Here is a 17,287-nt window from a genome sequence, read left to right as displayed (position 1 = left end):
CAAGCGGGCAGGGTACAAAATCCTAAACTTCACCCCTTTCTTGAATAGGGCAATCTTTACATGGTTGAACTTGCTCTCCTCTTCACCAACTCTACACCAAGCTCCTGGTAGACCCACAGCGTATTCCCTTCCCAGGTATACTTCTTGGTCTGCCTCGCCCATTGCAGGATCTTTTCTTTGTTCAAGAATCGATGCACCACCATCGCCCTCGGTGGCTCCCCCACCTGCGGCCTCTTCCTCAGCACCCTATGCATCCGATCCTCTTTGAGGAGCCAGTCGAATGCCCCCTCCCCCATCAACTTCTCCAACATCCTCACACATACTTGGCACCCTCCGCTCCCTCAATGCCCTCTGGCATCCTGACGATCCTCAGGTTCTGTCTCCTGGAACGGTTCTACAGGTCCTCCAATTTCTAGTTCAGCCTCTTCTGGCTGTCCAGAACCATCCCCATCTCCATCTCGATTGAGGCCATCCACTCCTCCTGCTCCCCCACTGCCTCCTCCACCTTCTGAAATACCAGGCCCTGATTCTCCAGCCTCTGCCCCACTGTCTCATTTGCAGCTCTGAGCAGCTCCACCGGAAGTCCAAAAAACAGGGAACTATAGACCAGTGAGCCTACCGTTGGTAGTAGGGAATTTTCTGGAGTCCATTATCAAGGTTTCACAGCACAGCATTTGGAAAATAGTGACATAATCAGACAAAGTCAGCATCAATTTTATGAAAGGGAAATCATGAATGACAATGAAGATGTAACTAGTAGAGTTGACCAGTGAACGTGATTTATTTAGTCTTCCAGAAAGCTTTCGACAAGGTGTCACATAGCAGATTACTATGTAAATGTAAAGCACATGGGATTGCAGGTAATCTCTTGAGATGGATAGAAAGCTGGTTAGCAGTCATGAAGCAAAAAGTTAGAATAAATTCGTCTTTTTCAGTTTGGAAGGCAACAACTAGTGGGGTACTGGAGGGATCTGTGCTAGGACCCCAACTGTTCACATTATATATTAATGATTTGGACGAGGGAACTAAATGTAGTAATTCCAAATTTGCAGATGGTGCAACGTTGGATGAGAGGGTGAACTGTGGGGAGGATGCAGAGATGCTTCAATGGGATTTGGACAGGCTGAGTGGGCATACGCATGGGAAATGCAGTATAACATGGATAAATGTGATGTTATCCACTTTGGCAGGAAAAATAGGAAGGCAGATTATTATTTGAATGGGTGTAAATTGAGAGAGGTGCATACACAGTGAGACCTTGGTGTCCTCGTGCATAAGTCGCTGAAAGTAAGCGCACAGGTACAGCAGGCAGTAAAGAAGGCAAATGCTATGTTGGCCTTCATAGCGAGAGGATTTAAGTATGGAATAGGAACGTTTTATTACAATTGTACAGGGCATTAGTGAGGCCACACCTGGAGTATTGTGTGTAGTTTTGGTGTCCTTATCTGATGAAGAATGTTCTTGCTATGGAGGGAGTGCAGCAAAGGTTTATTACCAGGCTGATTCCTGGCATGGCAGGACTATCACATGAGGTGAGTAGAAATTTCTTCACTCAGAGAAGGTGAATCAGTGGAATTCACGACCACAAAATGTAGTTGAGGCGAAAACATTGTGTGATTTCAAGAAGGAATTAGATATAGCTCTTGGGCTAAAGGGATTGGCGTGGGGGAGGAGGCGTCATCAGGGTATTGAACTTGATGATCGGTCATGATCATAATGAATGGCTTGAAGGGCCGAATGGCTTCCTTCAGCTTCTATTTTCTATATATGTTTCCCCTAATACCTTTTCTAAGCTCATTGTGTCCATTAGATGCAACTCCTGCTCACGACTCTATTTCTATTAAACTGCTGACCACTCAGCTTCTCCCCACTCAGCACCCATGTTAACTGAAGTTGTTAATGTCACACTCTCTTCAGGTATTGTCCCCCTCTCCTGCAAAACACCTTGAACACACCCTATCAAAACTCTCTTTCCTTTCCAAAGGACTTGATTAAGGCTTCTACATTCTAATCACTGTCAAGCTGAGATTATCTAAAACACTGCTTTTTATGTCCTTACCTGCACGATCATGCCGGTGTTTCCGACTTTCACCAAATCCCAGTTGAGCAACACCTCGATTTTAAAATTCTCCTCCTGGATTCAAATTCTCCACGGCCTCACCGCTTCGTTTCTCTGTTAACACCTCCAGCCCACAACCTTCTGGGATAACTTCACTTATCTAATTCTGGCCTCTTGTGTGTTACAATCCGATGCCCATTCCCTGATGACAGGATAAAGCTTTTTTTTTAAATAAATTTAGAGTATCCAATTCATTTTTTCCAATTAAGGGGCAACTTAGTGTGGCCAATCCACCTAGCCTGCACATCTTTTGGTTGTGGGGGGCGAAACCCAAGCAAACACGGGGAGAATGTGCAAACTCCACACAGACAGTGACCCAGAGCCGGGATCGAACCTGGGACCTCGGCGCCGTGAGGCTGCAGGGCTAACCCATTGAGCCACCGTGCTGCCCTATGACAGGATAAAGCTGAAACCAGTCTTCCTTTAGCAAAGGTTTATTCACAAAACCCAGATAACATAGGTACAGATAGGGCAGCACGGTGGCCTAGTGGTTAGCACAACCGCCTCACGGCGCTGAGGTCCCAGGTTCGATCCCGGCTCTGGGTCACTGTCCGTGTGGAGTTTGCACATTCTCCCCGTGTCTGCGTGGGTTTCGCCCCCACAACCCAAAAATGTGCAGAGTAGGTGGATTGGCCATGCTAAATTGCCCCTTAATTGGAAAAAATAATTGGGTAATCTAAATTTTTTTTTAAAAAAACATAGGTACAGATTTCCTGTTTCTCTTCTCCCCATAGGCAAGAACTTAAGAATAATGCCCAAACATCTCCTCAGCTAGTAACGGCTGCTCTCACTCCCAACTTGCATTCAATGGTGACAGATTGACACATTAATATTGAACACTGTAATTTAATTGCACTATCATTGATGGGCATTCCTTCATTAGCCTAGGCCCTAAGCTCTGAAACTCCCTCTTTAAACCTCTCTGATCTCCTTTCCTCTTCTCAGATGCTCCTTAAGACTTACAATTTGACCAAGACTTTTACCATCTACCCTAATATTATTTGGCTCTGTCTCAATTTTTCTTTGTAATACTTCAGTGAATTGCCTTGGAATATTTTAGTTTGTTAAAAATGCTGTACAAATACAAGCTGTTATTGTTCTGTTGCCAGGGCTGGGGGTGGGGGTGTGTTCGGGTGCTGCTGCTGGGAGGTCGGAGGAGGTGGGGGAAAAATTTCTTGACATCAGTCTTCCATTCCTTTAACGGCGAAGACTTTACCCTCAAGAGCTGCCAGCTAATCAGAGGACCAGGAGCTCTTTATTTCCAGAAGTCAGGTGACTGCTTCACTGCACAGCCTTTACCCGTGGTGGCAGTTGGCCACTTATTTGGCCTTTGGGTGGGAAGATCATCTTTGATCTTTCCTGTTCCTTAATTAAGGTGTCAGGAAGGTGACAAGCACTCTGCCTCCTACCTTTCCTTCCAATTTATGCCCTCACCCCTTCCTCTCAGCCCACACCTGGAATGGAGGGCCAGGGGGAAGATGGGGTTGAGGAATTCAATTTCATTGGTGTGACAAGTTATCAAGGATGGAAGATCAGCTTCTGGCAAAGATCCCAAATCATTTGTTGCACAATATAGCATGTTCCACTTCCAATACATGAATCTACCCATGTGATTTGACATCCATCTCTTGCCACTCGCAAAGTTTTTGCTGAGGCCAGAGCCTTGCAGAATTGATCCTTCTGTGTGGACTCATACATGCTTCAGGGGTTGACAACATTAACAATTTTCTAGATTTAGATGAAGACATCTGCTGAAGAGTCAGATTCAATCAGTACGTTGGGCGCAATCTAACCAAATTGCAACAGGGTCTAGTGTCAAGCATGTTTAGCCGATGTTGCTCAGCGCTCACAGTGCTGAGAAAGACCACGCTATCGAGCGGGACTCTGTTGCAATCCAGGGCCTCGGCAGAGAATGCCCTGTCTAGGCCTCACTTATCCCCTTTACCTGCACTGAGGAGCTCCGCTCGCCAGAACACCTCAGTGCAGGAGGAGATCGGGATGACATTTTAAATGGCACCCAAATTTCTTAACCTCCCCGGTACAACTCATGAGCTCCCCAAAGCCCCAACCCACCTATAAGGGGGTCCTTAGGCACTCCACCTCACAGGGCCAGGGCACCCCCGTCCCTGATCCCTGGCACAGGCAGAATATCAGACTGGTACTTCAGATGATCAGCTCAATCCCACCTCGATCCATTTCTTTACATCATTTCATTTTAACTGTCTTTTACCATTTCTTTCTTTCTTGTCTTTTTATGTATATATATATATATACCCCCATCTTATATATCTTTCCTTCCCCTTTCTCCCTTTTGCTTCCCCCTTCCCCTACCCCCACATCTACATGTCACAGTTTACCCTCTGATTTTAGTTTCTCTGCTGTTTGGCCTTTCACACCTTTTGTTCTCTCTGGGGACTCTTTCCCTGTGGTTTATGTGGCTATGACTCATCTTTCATTTGCTTTTATATCTGTCTGGTACCCTGCCAGTGCCAGCACCCAGGTGGCACTGCCAGGGTGCCTGTACCAAGGTGCCCAGGTGGCATCAGCAGTGTCAGGCTGACATTCTGCCTGGAGGCCAAACATCCAGGGGTGTTGATAGGGTCCCCCCCAAGTGTCTTCTGCCTAGTCCCCATTTGTGGGGACCAGTATAGAACGGTGCTTGCCTAAGGTTTTCAAGGCGAAGGGGTTAGATCCCAAAGCCTTGGGTAGATCAGGTGAGCTGCATATTAGAGTGAGACAAGCTACTCACCCTAATATGCATACTGATCCCGACATCTCACGAGATCCAACGCTTGGCGAGCCGGGTAAATCCCAGAAGCTGACTTTCCCGGCATTTATCGTTCGAGCAGGACACGGCCAGATCGCACTCATTAACACACATATATAAAAATAAAGGACAATATGATACAGAAGGATGAGATTTGAGGATCAAACTGACCTTCCATTTACACAACGTTCATGGAATTATAATCTAGATATTTACCTCTACCATCAAGGAATTTTTCTAGGAAGTCTGGAAAATCCTTTGGTGATTCATAAAGGGCAAGATGCTGATGAAAATAATAGGAAGAGACCAGTACATCCTTAGGATTCCGGGCAACATAAATAATCTGAATGGAAGGTAAGAGTATGAAAAGCAGCATGTCAAAAATTATACAAAGAAAAACATTGATAGAATGTATGAGTATATTCTGATATTAAAAGTTTATTTTACTTTAATTTTAAGATATCATTTTGACCCAGATTTTATTAAAGAAACAACAATGAACAATGCACACTGTTACTAATTCAAAACTAAACTAACAGTTTGTAGTGAGGAAGAGATACTCTGTGAATTGCAAATCATCACTATTAGCTTTACAAATCAGCATCTTGCACTTAACCTCCCTACGTTTCAAAAGGTTACTGTATTTTCACTTTAATTGACCATTAAACTTTATTTGAAAAGTTTAAAGTTGAGCAATTAACAGCATAATTACCCTATTAATAGTATGCTAACTGTTAATGACTGTCAGTCAAATGTCTCTTACCCAGAAAGTAAACAATTAAACTTTTGAAGTTTCAATCGTCCAGGCTGTGAAATAGAACATAGAACAGTACAGCACAGAACAGGCCCTTCGGCCCTCGATGTTGTGCCGAGCAATGATCACCCTACTTAAACCCACGTAACCCGTATACCCGTAACCCAACAATCCCCCCCATCAACCTTACACTACGGGCAATTTAGCATGGCCAATCCACCTAACCCGCACATCTTTGGACTGTGGGAGGAAACCGGAGCACCCGGAGGAAACCCACGCACACACGGGGAGGACGTGCAGACTCCACACAGACAGTGACCCAGCCGGGAATCGAACCTGGGACCCTGGAGCTGTGAAGCATTGATGCTAACCACCATGCTACCGTGAGGCCCCAATGTTGTTGGTGATTTTAAAAATGTTAATTATTTTTCTTACTTTCCCTTTCTCATTTTTCTCTCTCCCTTAATAATCCAATCTTTCTTTTTGTTCCTATATCTGATTTGACATTGAACTTGCCTTCTCTAATTCACTCCCTTTCTCAGTCCTTCCTCTGTTTGTTTCAAAATCCTTTAATTGCATTGGTTAGGAAGATATAGGGCGGGATTCTCCATTGGCCGATGACGAAATCGGGGTGTGCGATCGGGCAGAGAATAGCTCCCGAAGCCAAAATCATGGCAGGCACTGGTTTGATGCCAAATTGCAATGCTCCACCTCCTCGAAAATGGCATCATTGCGGCGTTGGCCGCGCGTTGCTGAAGCACCATTTGCATATCATCAGTGGGCCCAGCTGCAATGCTCCGCCTCCGATGGGCCGAGTTCCCAACGGCACAGTCCACGTGTGCTCTCAACAATCGTGCCCCTGGCATCGTGGCTGCTTATAGAGAGAAAAAGAGGGCAGACGGACAGCGTTGAGCACCGCAATACTTTGCCAACAGCCATGCCGCTGGCTTCTGGCAGGGCTGGGGGGGGGGGGGGGGGGTGTAATGAGGGGTGGCCAGGAGTTGGGCTGTGGAGTCGGGATGGACAGGTATGCAACACCATTACCGCAGCTGGCAGGGCAGCCATAAGGCTGCGCTTGCCGCTGACAGCTCGCTATAATCCCGGTGGCTGGGTCGTATAGGTGACCCCCCCGGGAAACCCCTCTGGGTGCCCTCTGGCCCCAGCCCACCCATCAGACATATGGGCACTCCAGCACAACCTGCCCCATATTTTTGGCCCCGATCAGTGTGTGTGTGGGGTTTGCATTATTTGAGCATGGCTGCAGCTTGTCAGCTTGGCAAGCTGCCTAGTTTTTTAAAAATTTTACTTAATTAGAATTGATGCACAGTCCACCCGGTCCCAGCAATTCCTGCACTGTATTTCGTGTGTTCCATTAGTGTTCCACGCAGTGCCGGTGCTAGCCCCTCACTGTAGCAGAATCGGTGCCGATTTGGCGCTGATTTTTCTGACGTGGAACTCCACGGTTCCTCCATTGGCATCAGCACAGACTCAGGAATGACTCAGGAATGGAGAATCCAGCCCATATAGTTTGCCCTCTGTTCACCAAGGTCCTAGAGATTCTCTCCTTGCCGCACCATGACCATTGTGCACTTCCAGCAATGTTTTCGGCAAAAACTTTTCAAATCCCAAAATGTACAAGAATGAATCTAACTAACAGAGGTTCTGTTCTACTGAAATCTGGACCAAAATAACTATCCTATACTGACTAATTATCTGATGAAAGTGAAGATTTAATCAAAATTGCAATTAAAACCTCTTTCACTTTTTGGGGTTGAGGAGTCAGACTGGCATTTCAAAGAACAGGGAGTAGAACTCCATGACCATTCCAGTGTTTTCATGCTCTGTGTGCTATGTACACATATATATTTATATATTTTTTTTACAGACTTTAAATTGTAATTGATTCTTCTCTTATTTGTTAAATCAATTTCAAAAAGATCAGTAAGTTGTTCAAATGTTTAGTGCAACATATGAGACTGATCACCCCAAGCATAATGGTCTCACTTTCTCCTTTATTACATGGGGTATCCACAATGCTGGTTGGTCACCTTCAACTCAGCCATTATTGTGTTGCATTCAACAGGTGGTTTTCCATCCAGATGCCCTTCCTGCTTCTAGCATTAAAATTCGGCTTTCCTGCACCACTTGTTGCAGCCAACAAGTCCTGGAATGGGACTTGAATCAGAGGGCTTCCAGCTCAGCGGTGGGAGAACTACCCACCCAGACACTCCAGCACTCTCAGCATATTGATGAATTACATAAAGTATATTATGCCAATGTAATACAGGTACGGAGCTAGATTCTCCGCCCCGCTGCGCCACTTTTCTGCCACGACCCGCCGGCGGGATTCTCCGTTACACCAGCCGGTCAATGGTGTTTCTCATTGTGGGGCAGTCCCACGCCGTCGGGAAATAGAGAATCCAGTCTATGGTATTTCGAAACCGACCTGAGACCAATCCTGCCAGGTTTTGGGTCAGACAGCTCCGCCTGTGAACCAAACCAGGTCGGCTGGGGTCAAAGGTTGTGTGGAGCGCAGGAATAGACTGGCGTGCAAGCGGCGAAATTGATACTCATCCAATGCCAATGCAGGCCTTTGGCAAATTGCCTAGTTTTTTTAAATTTTACTTAATTAGAATTGATGCACAGCACATTTTTTAAAAGTAAATTTATTAGGATTTTACAATTTAGAAAATTATACGACAAAGTTACAAAATAATGCATGAAGAGATAAGAAAATATTTCTAACATACATGAGTACAGAATGGAACAGGATAACGACAGGACAATTAGCTCGGTACAATCATTAAATGAAACAAGATGACCCCACCAAGGACCAAGGGGAAAAAACAAGATAAAGTCATAAAGACATGGTAAAACAGTGCATACCCTCCCACACCGCACAACTTCACAGCCATCAGAAGAAATCAGGTTAAATTTCCCACGGCAAGATCAGGCGTGCACCTACATAAAATATCCATTGACGCCAACAGCGCCCCAAGGATCAACAACCCATCACAGTCATCTCATATAACAGATTCAAAAATAGCATCTTCCCCGCAGTTACCAGACTCCTGAATGACCCTCTTATAGACTGAACTGATCTCTTCACCATCTTCTCTATTGTGTTCTACAGTCCTGTATGCTTCACCCGATGTCTGTGTCAATGTATTGTGTAATTATTGTATGTCCTATGTTTCTCACGTATGGAATGATCTGCCTGAACTGTACGCAGGACAATGCTTTTCATGGTGCCTCAGTACATGTGACAATAAATCTAAATATAATCTAATCTTATGGAGATCAGACCCATCTGCGTCAATGTAGGAGTCAAGAGCAGTTCCATCATGCCCAACTCAGAAGAAAATACTGAAATTCCCAGTTCTAAGGAGAGTTAGAATACTTACCCCACATCAACTTAACCCCAATTCAGGTCCAGAGCAGAACCAATATCATTCCATATACTGATAAAGAGAGGACCGGCAGCAACTATCTAAGTCATTCTTAAACCCAGGGTTTCTCACAGGAGAAGAGGTAGAAAAGCACCCCAACGGATAAAAACAGCTCAGGCCCCAAACCAGGCCTTGAATCACCATAATGCATGTGAAGCAACCACCAACAAGGAGGGAGTAAGCCACTCAACCAACTATCAGAGCGCAGCACTGGGATAAAGATAATCATTCTGGTTCCAGTCAAGCCCATCCCAAGAGGAAAAGGAAAGCATCCAGGCATCCAAACATAGGGCGCCCTGGGAGGGAGGGCCGAAGCCCTTCTTCCCGGCCTCACCAGGGGGCCCACTCCACCAATCTGGCCAGATCAATAGAAAAACAAAGTCAATACCATGCTCATCCAGACGAGAAGAAAAAGGAGAAAAGACCTCCAGAAAATAAACCAAACAAACACAAGGTGACCACAATCGCAGAAGGAGTACCCACAGCAGTCCCACTCCTTAGTAGCCAGATCGTCAATTCAAATCCAACTTCATCAGGCACCAACACCATTCTAGTACCACAAGGGACAAGCGAAGAGAGAGACCCAGTGCAGGATTCAACCTTCAAGGTCTCCAAAATGAAGAAGATCAAGAACCATCAAAACTAACCCTTTTGGATGTTTAGGGTCAGAACCCAACCCAACTCCAAACATCCCAGACAAACACACACACACGCCAATGAGGAGGAGAACCAGCTACTCAAAAATAAGGACATCACACCCACCCCAGGGGAAAGAAAAAGCAGGATATCCACCAAGTGCAGAACTCAGTCCATCCCCAGGTCCCCATGCACTCGGGAGGGGGGGGGGGGGGGGGGGGGGGGGGGGCTAACCCAGCCTCTCCAGATATCCCTTGTAGGAACTCCCAAAGAGGAAAACCCCCTTCCTTCAGGGATAGCAGATACCAACCATAGCACCGGGCCTAGTTTAGACCAGCATCATCCAAAACACAGGAAATTACATCTCCAAGTCCTCCCACACATCCCCAAGACCTACACCCCCCCAGAGCCTACACATCCCCAGCTCCATCCAGGGCAATGCACCACTCCCATTCACACTAAAGGGCAAAGGATAATTGTTCCAGCCCGGGTGAAGAAAAACCGACAAGTCCCTCATCAATTGCGAGTTCTGGGAGGGAGGGCCCGTTCCCTCGTCCCTGGCATCACCGGACCAGACCAGGATAATGACTTGTACAATGCTCATCCAGTTGATGGAATAAGGAAAAATTTTAAAAACACCCAGGGAGGGGATGCCCAAACCAACTCACGTCAAATACCAATGCACGAAGGGTACCCAAGACTACCCTCCTCCCCAGTAATCAGCCATGAATACTGATGCCACTTCAGCTTGCCCTAATAATAAACCTGATGTTCTAATACTTTCCATAGTTCTGAAGAAAGATAAAGAGAGAGACCCAAACGAAGTGAAGAAACAAATTCAACCGAAAGGAAGAGTCACAGGAATCAAAACCCAGTCCTCTCCAGGATACCGAAAAGTCTGCCTGGGCCATCAAAGGGTAAATACACAGATTCTTACTGTCAGTTAACAAAGAACAGAACCCCACCTTTCCCTGCTCCAGCTCCACTCACCTTTTTTACAAACAGGGGCCGATAACAAAAGAGCAACCCCTGTTCCCCCCACCACAAGTCATGAGACTTAATACCAGAGGAGTGAAACTGTGCACAAATGACATTTCTCATATTTCACTCAACATGAATTTGCTAAATCAGGATAACCAAGGGAGTAATGTCCAGGATAACAGAAGAATCGCAGGGCAAACTGCAGGATAAAGACATCTTCCAAGTCGCACAAAGAGGCAAGGGCAAAGGATAATGCATAATCAATGCATACTCTTCAGGATCTCTCCGGATTCTCTCAGGATTCCAACGTTCAAAGCACGTGACTCCATTATTCCCACAATGCCATCTCACCAATGCCCAGGTGGTCCACAGCCTAGGCCCTGGCAGGGGGAGATGACTCAACCAGCTCGCTCACCTCCAATCCCTCATGAAAAGCATCAAGAACAAGACAACATAGGACCGGCGATCAGTAATCCCAACCTCTGACGCCGAAGACAGGACTTTGCTGTGATCCATCGAATCTGATGCACCTCCCAGATTACTAAAACATGGCAGCCTATTTTCAAACTCAGTCGGGAACTCGCCTTCCATCTCTTGCCGGAGATCGAGATTGAGGGCACATGCCATCTGGCCCCCTCTCCCGACTCCATCAGGATGGATGACATGCCATGTAGCAGGATCTCAACAATGCAGAGGCAGGTCCTCATCAGGAAAAGTGCAAGAATCTCCTTTTAAAAAAAATTTAGTCTACCCAATTCATTTTTTTTCCAATTAAGAGGCAATTTAGCGTGTTCAATCCACCTACCTTGCCCAGCTTTGGGTTGTGGGGGCGAAACGCACGCAAACATGGGGAGAATGTGCAAACTCCACATGGACAGTGACCCAGAGCTGGAATTGAATTTGGGACCTCGGCGCCGTGAGGCAACAGGGCTAACCCACTGCAGCACCGTGCTGCCCCTAGTGCAAGAATCTCCTTGTGCACCTCCGCCACTATCATAAAAATATTCTGCAATGCTTTAAAGTGAGGTGACAGGGTGATACAGAGGTTAGCACTGCTGCCTCACAGTACCAGGGAGAAGGGTTCAATTCTGGCCTTAGTTATTATCTGTGTGAAGTTTGCACATTCTCGCAATGTCTGAGTGGGTTTCCTCCGGGTCCTCCAGTTTCCTCCACACAGCCCAAATATGTGCAGGTTAGGTGGATTGGCCATGCCAATTGCCCCTTAGTGTCCAAAGATGTGCAGGTTAGGGTGGGGTTACAAAGTTAGGGCTTGGAAGTGGGCCTAGATAGAGGATCGGTGCAAACTGTTTACCTGTCATAAACGGCGGGGCTGGTTTAGGACAGGGCTAAATCGCTGTCTTTGAAAGCAGGCCAAGGCAGGCTAGCAGCACGGTTTAATTCCCATACCAGCCTCCCCGAACAGGTGCCGGAACGTGGCGACTAGGGGCTTTTCACAGTAACTTCATTTGAAGCCTACTTGTGACAATAAGCGATTTTCATTTTTTCATTCATTTTTTCAACTTGATGGGCCGAATGGCCTCCTTCTGCACTGTATGGATTCGATGAAATGTATGAGTCATGACAACTTTCACCACAGAGATGCGATCTTCAGCCAAGACAGCATCTTCGTTGGCAACAACATTCAATGCACACAGCACTGTCAAAACGAGGGCAGTACGGTAGCATAGTGGTTAGCACTGTGGCTTCACAGCACCAATGCTCCAGGTTCAATTCCCTGCAGGGTCACTGCCTGTGCGGAGTCTGCACATTGCCCCTATGTCTGTGTGGGTTTCCTCCGGGTGCTCCGGTTTCCTCCCACTGTCCAAAGGCATGCAGGTTAGGTGGATTGGTCATGAATAAATTGTCCTTAGTGTCCAAAAAGGTGAGGAGGGGTTATTGGGTTACGGGGATAGGGTTGATGTGAGGGCTTAAGTGGGTCGGTCCAGACTTGATGGGCCGAATAGCCTCCTTCGGCACTGTATGTTCTATGCTATAATCGCAGCTGAGCCACTGCAAGCTGAGCCCATCCCAGCCCACTCCAACCACCATGAACAAACAAGGACTATTAATTTGGCAAGACACCGGTCAGAAACTTCCTGGGCATAGCGCAAGCCATGCAACCCAAGAGCAGACAAATACAAAATGTGCACCAGGATAAAAAAGACAGATTTGAAGATGAGTATATCCACAGCTCGCAAAAAACGTATGTCACATTCTGAAAATGGCTGGTGCTGGGACAGCCAGATTTGAAACACTGGGCCTGTATGGTCCCCTGCAACTAGAAACTGCAATTTTGATACATTTCCAAATACATAATTTAAGTTATAATTGTGACTATCTGATTGGGTGCCATATTTTATTTGCCACTAAATGGTACTGGGCATCTTATCCAATAGTCCCTGCTGTCACCTCTCTTCACTTGTGTGCTTTTGACAATTTCTACCCCCCTGTTTCTGATGTCGCTCTCCCCATATTCCTGGCCACCTGTCAAAAGGGTGAAGGATGCAGGAACCAGACTTTCTGACCCATCAGATTCATCTCTTCAATTTGTACCTGCCCGTTAAATACACTTGATGTGGAGATGCCGGCGTTGGACTGGGGTGAGCACAGTAAGAAGTCTTACAACACCAGGTTAAAGTCCAACAGGTTTGTTTCAAACACGAGCTTTCGGAGCACGGCTCCTTCTTCAGGTGAAGAAGGAGCCGTGCTCCGAAAGCTCGTGTTTGAAACAAACCTGTTAAATACACTCACCACTCTTCGCCTCCCCTCACCTTCTGGCACATCTTGGAAAATTAGACAGGTGCAAAAGAACATGGAGGGACCTGGTGGACTGGATTTTCAATTCCAGTTATATTGATTTAGCAGCAGAGTAACAACAGAAGGGCTAAGTGCGCATATGAAGAATGACAATAAAGTATTAGAAGCCACTGTGGGCCATCAGATATGGCAGATAAGCAAGAGAAAAACGTCTGCCAGCTTCTCAAAGTGTGGACTCACAGGACTGGGCAGGAACAAAGGTCAGAACCAGATGGGTCAGAAAGTATAGTTCCTGCATCCCTCGCCGTTTATGACAGGCAAACAGGAATATTTTTCATAGAATTTACAGTGCAGAAGGAGGTTGTTTGGCCCATCGGGTCTGCACTGGTTCTTGGAAAGAGCACCCTACTTAAGCCCACGCATCCATCCTATCCACGTAACCCCACCTAACCTTTTTGGACACTAAGGGCAATTTATCATGGCCAATCCACCTAACCTGCACATCTTTGGACTGTGGGAGGAAACCGGAGCACCCGGAGGAAACCCACGCAGACAGGGGGAGAACGTGCAGACTGCACACAGACAGTGACCCAAGCCAGGAATCGAACCTGGGATCCTGGAGCTGTGAAGCAACTGTGCTAACCACTGTGCTACCGTGCTGCTCACTGCAGAGTGACATCAGAAAGAATGGGATAAAAATTGTCAAAAACACACAAGTGAGGAGAGGCGACAGCAGGGAATATTGGGTAAGATGCCCAATCTTCACAGACTTAATAACCATCTTTATTGTCACAAGGAGGCTTACATTAATACTGCAATGAAGATACTGTGAAAAGCCCCCAGTGGCCACATTCTGGCCCTTGTTTGGGTACACTTGAAGGAGAATTCAGAATGTCCAAATTACCGAACAGCACATCTTTTGGGATTTGTGGGAGGAAACCAGAGCACCCGGAGGAAACCCACGCAGACAGGGGGAGAACGTGCAGACTCCTCATATACAATGACTCAAGCCGGGATTGGAACCTGGGACCCTGGCACTGTGAAGCAATGGTGCTAACCACTATGCTACTGTGCTGCCCATTGTGGTTTGTGGGAAGGTAATAGCAGTGCAAGCCCCATTTAAACTGGAGCCAGAGTTGAAAGACTCAATCACATCAAATACAATAAGTGCATTACCCGAACAGGTGCCAGAATGTGGAGACTAGGGGCTTTTCATAGTAACTTCATTTGAAGCCTACTTGTGACAATAAGCAATTTTCATTTTTCAATTATGAGAAATGTCTTTATTAGTCATCTATCTTGTCACACATTCAGAATGTCATAAGAAAAATGCATTTAATGTCAACATATAAACAACACGGAAGAGACAAAGTACTTTGTAAAACAAAAAATAGGAGAGAGAAATTTCTTACTTTTCCCTTCTTTTCCTTCAATGCTTTTGGAACTAACTGGTAGGGCAAATGTGTGACACTCAGGCGAGGGGATGGGCGTGCAGGAAAATTTGAATTTGGCAACTCAATCCAAGGAACACGTTCTATCGCTGGTTTGCTTTGTACGGCAGCTGGGTCACCATCGGAATAAATTAAACTCATGATTTGCTGCATCCATATAGTACCTGGTGTACAACAGGAAAAAACAAAAATCAAAAGAAAATCGCAAATCAGATGCCTCATATGGCGCCTGTAAACTTTCACCGCATGGCATAATGGGACGGGTTTAGGTAGAGAGATGATAAAGGCTCAAAATGAGGTCAGTATGCTAACCATCCCATTTATGCTGATGTTTCTGCTGCCGTTATTTGTGGGACCTTCCATCTGTTTCCAGCCATAGGTTTTTTTAAATAGAATATTCGGGTCCTATTTTATATACATTTATATATATACACATATACACATACATACACACACACTCCCAGTCACCAGTTTAGGAAACAACAATGTGTCGCTCAAATGCCAACTAGTTTTACTGAAGGAAAGGAAATTTTAAATTACAGAAGAGCACAGCGTATAAGTTGACCTGGCGTACAAGACAACGTCATTTTTTCAGCACCAAAATGCCTGCTTAGACCTATACTCAGCACATGAATTGCATCACTATCCTCATTTCTCAGCCAATAAATGCATGTTTAGAGCTATACGCACATTAGGAGTTGGTCTACATTTTTCAGATCAAAGGTGTATGTTTAGGATTGTGTCTGTATGTTCACATGCTGGCCTTATAAGTCACGCATGGGATAAAGCAGGCAGTACAACCATTATGCCAAGAGATTGATTGGGAGTTTAAGATAAAGCAGGCCATGCATTACAACCAACAATCAAAAATGGGTTCTCCTGCACCAGCACTGATGGTTCACATTCTATACTCAGCTTTTAAGTCGACCCTTTTTATGAAAGTATGTTTCGAAGCTTCAAAGGGTACCTTGCACACAGCAATCTATGGTGCTTGTGTCAACCTCCTTGTAATGCAAGATTTCTCTTGTGATCGTAAGATTACATCACACTTTAAGTCAATGAACAAAGGGGCGGCACGGTGGTGCAGTGGTCAGCATTGCTGCCTATGGCACTGAGAACCAGGGTTCGATCCCAGCCCTAGGTCACTGACCGTGTGGACTTTGTACATTCTCCCTGTGTCTGCATGGGTTTCGACCCCACAAACCAAAGGCGTGCAGGTCAGGTGGATTGGCTATGCTATATTGGCCCTTAATTGGAAAAAAATAATTGGGTACTCGAAATGTTTTTAAAAAGTCAATGAACAAATAGTTCAACCATAATCCTCGGGCGCGATTCTCCGCTCCCCACGCCGGGTGTGAGAATCACTGGAGGGCCGGGTGACTCATTTCACGACCCCCTGGCGCCCCCCAGCGATTCTCCCACCCCCGCTCGAAAGAATCGCCGCTCGCTGTTTTTCACGGCGACCGGCAAGTCTCTGGCCCGGATGAGCCGAGCGGCCTGCCGTTCGCAACCGGTTCACAACGGCGGCAACCACACCTGGTCGTTGCCGTCGTGAACATGGGCGCCAAAGGCCAGTTTGAAGCTTGTGGGGGGCGGAGAGGGGAGTGAGCACCACGACCGTGCTCGGGAGGGGACTGGCCCGCGATCGGTGCCCACCGATCGTCGGGCCGGCGTCTCAAAGCGACGCACTCTTTCCCTTCCACCGCCCCGCAAGATCAAGCTGCCACGTCTTGCGGGGCAGCGAAGGGGAAGACGGCCACCACGCATGCGTGGGTTTGAGCCGTCAGCCGTCGTGACGTCAGCCGCACATGCGCGGGTTGGAGCCGGCCAACCTGCGCATGCGCAGATGACGTCACATAGGCGCTGCCGTCGCGTCATTATCGGCCCACCGCCTTGATGCAAGCATCAAGGCCCGGCGGCCGAGAATAACGGAGCGCCGCTCCTAGCCCCCCGGGTGGGGGTGAATAAGGTGAGAGGAGCGGCTTCCGAGGCCGTCGTGAAACTCGGCCGAGTTCACGACGGCCTTCTCGATTTTTCCAGGGAGCGGAGAATTCCGCCCCTCATTTCTAAGGATAACACAGCTAAATTACTGAGCAAATGGAGGCGTTGCGCCTAAGATTTTTCAATTGTCAAATATCAGAATGAAAAAAATCGTGGAACATGAGTCAAGCTGATCTGAGTAAGGAGTTAGCATCACTGTTCACTATTTAAAAAATAAATATGTTTGGTAGTTTAGGGTACAGTCAATTTTGGAATGATCATCCTATTACTTTCTAAGATTTAGGGCAGCACAATAGCACAAGTGGATAGCACTGTAGCTTCACAGAGCCAGGGTCCCAGGTTCGATTCCCGGCTGTGTCACTGTCTGTGCGG

At 46.6% G+C, this 17,287-nt stretch overlaps 1 protein-coding gene across 2 annotated transcripts in view; it reads right to left on the bottom strand.

The window, feature by feature from the left end:
• The window catches only part of LOC119967290 (amine sulfotransferase-like), a 67,518-nt gene that overhangs the window by 15,686 nt on the left and 34,545 nt on the right, over positions 1-17,287 (bottom strand). For both annotated transcript variants that reach the window (XM_038799622.1, XM_038799623.1), the window contains exons 4-5: positions 14,876-15,078; positions 5,103-5,229 (exon numbers count right to left, since the gene is read on the bottom strand). In XM_038799622.1, the coding sequence (XP_038655550.1) occupies positions 5,103-5,229; positions 14,876-15,078 (330 nt within the window). The remainder of the gene's footprint in view (positions 1-5,102; positions 5,230-14,875; positions 15,079-17,287) is intronic.

Source organism: Scyliorhinus canicula, chromosome 6 (genome assembly GCF_902713615.1).
Source record: "Scyliorhinus canicula chromosome 6, sScyCan1.1, whole genome shotgun sequence".
Classification (NCBI taxonomy): Eukaryota; Metazoa; Chordata; class Chondrichthyes; order Carcharhiniformes; family Scyliorhinidae; genus Scyliorhinus; species Scyliorhinus canicula.
Note: the sequence above shows the minus strand (reverse complement) of the source record. Positions and strands in the feature narration are given on the sequence as shown.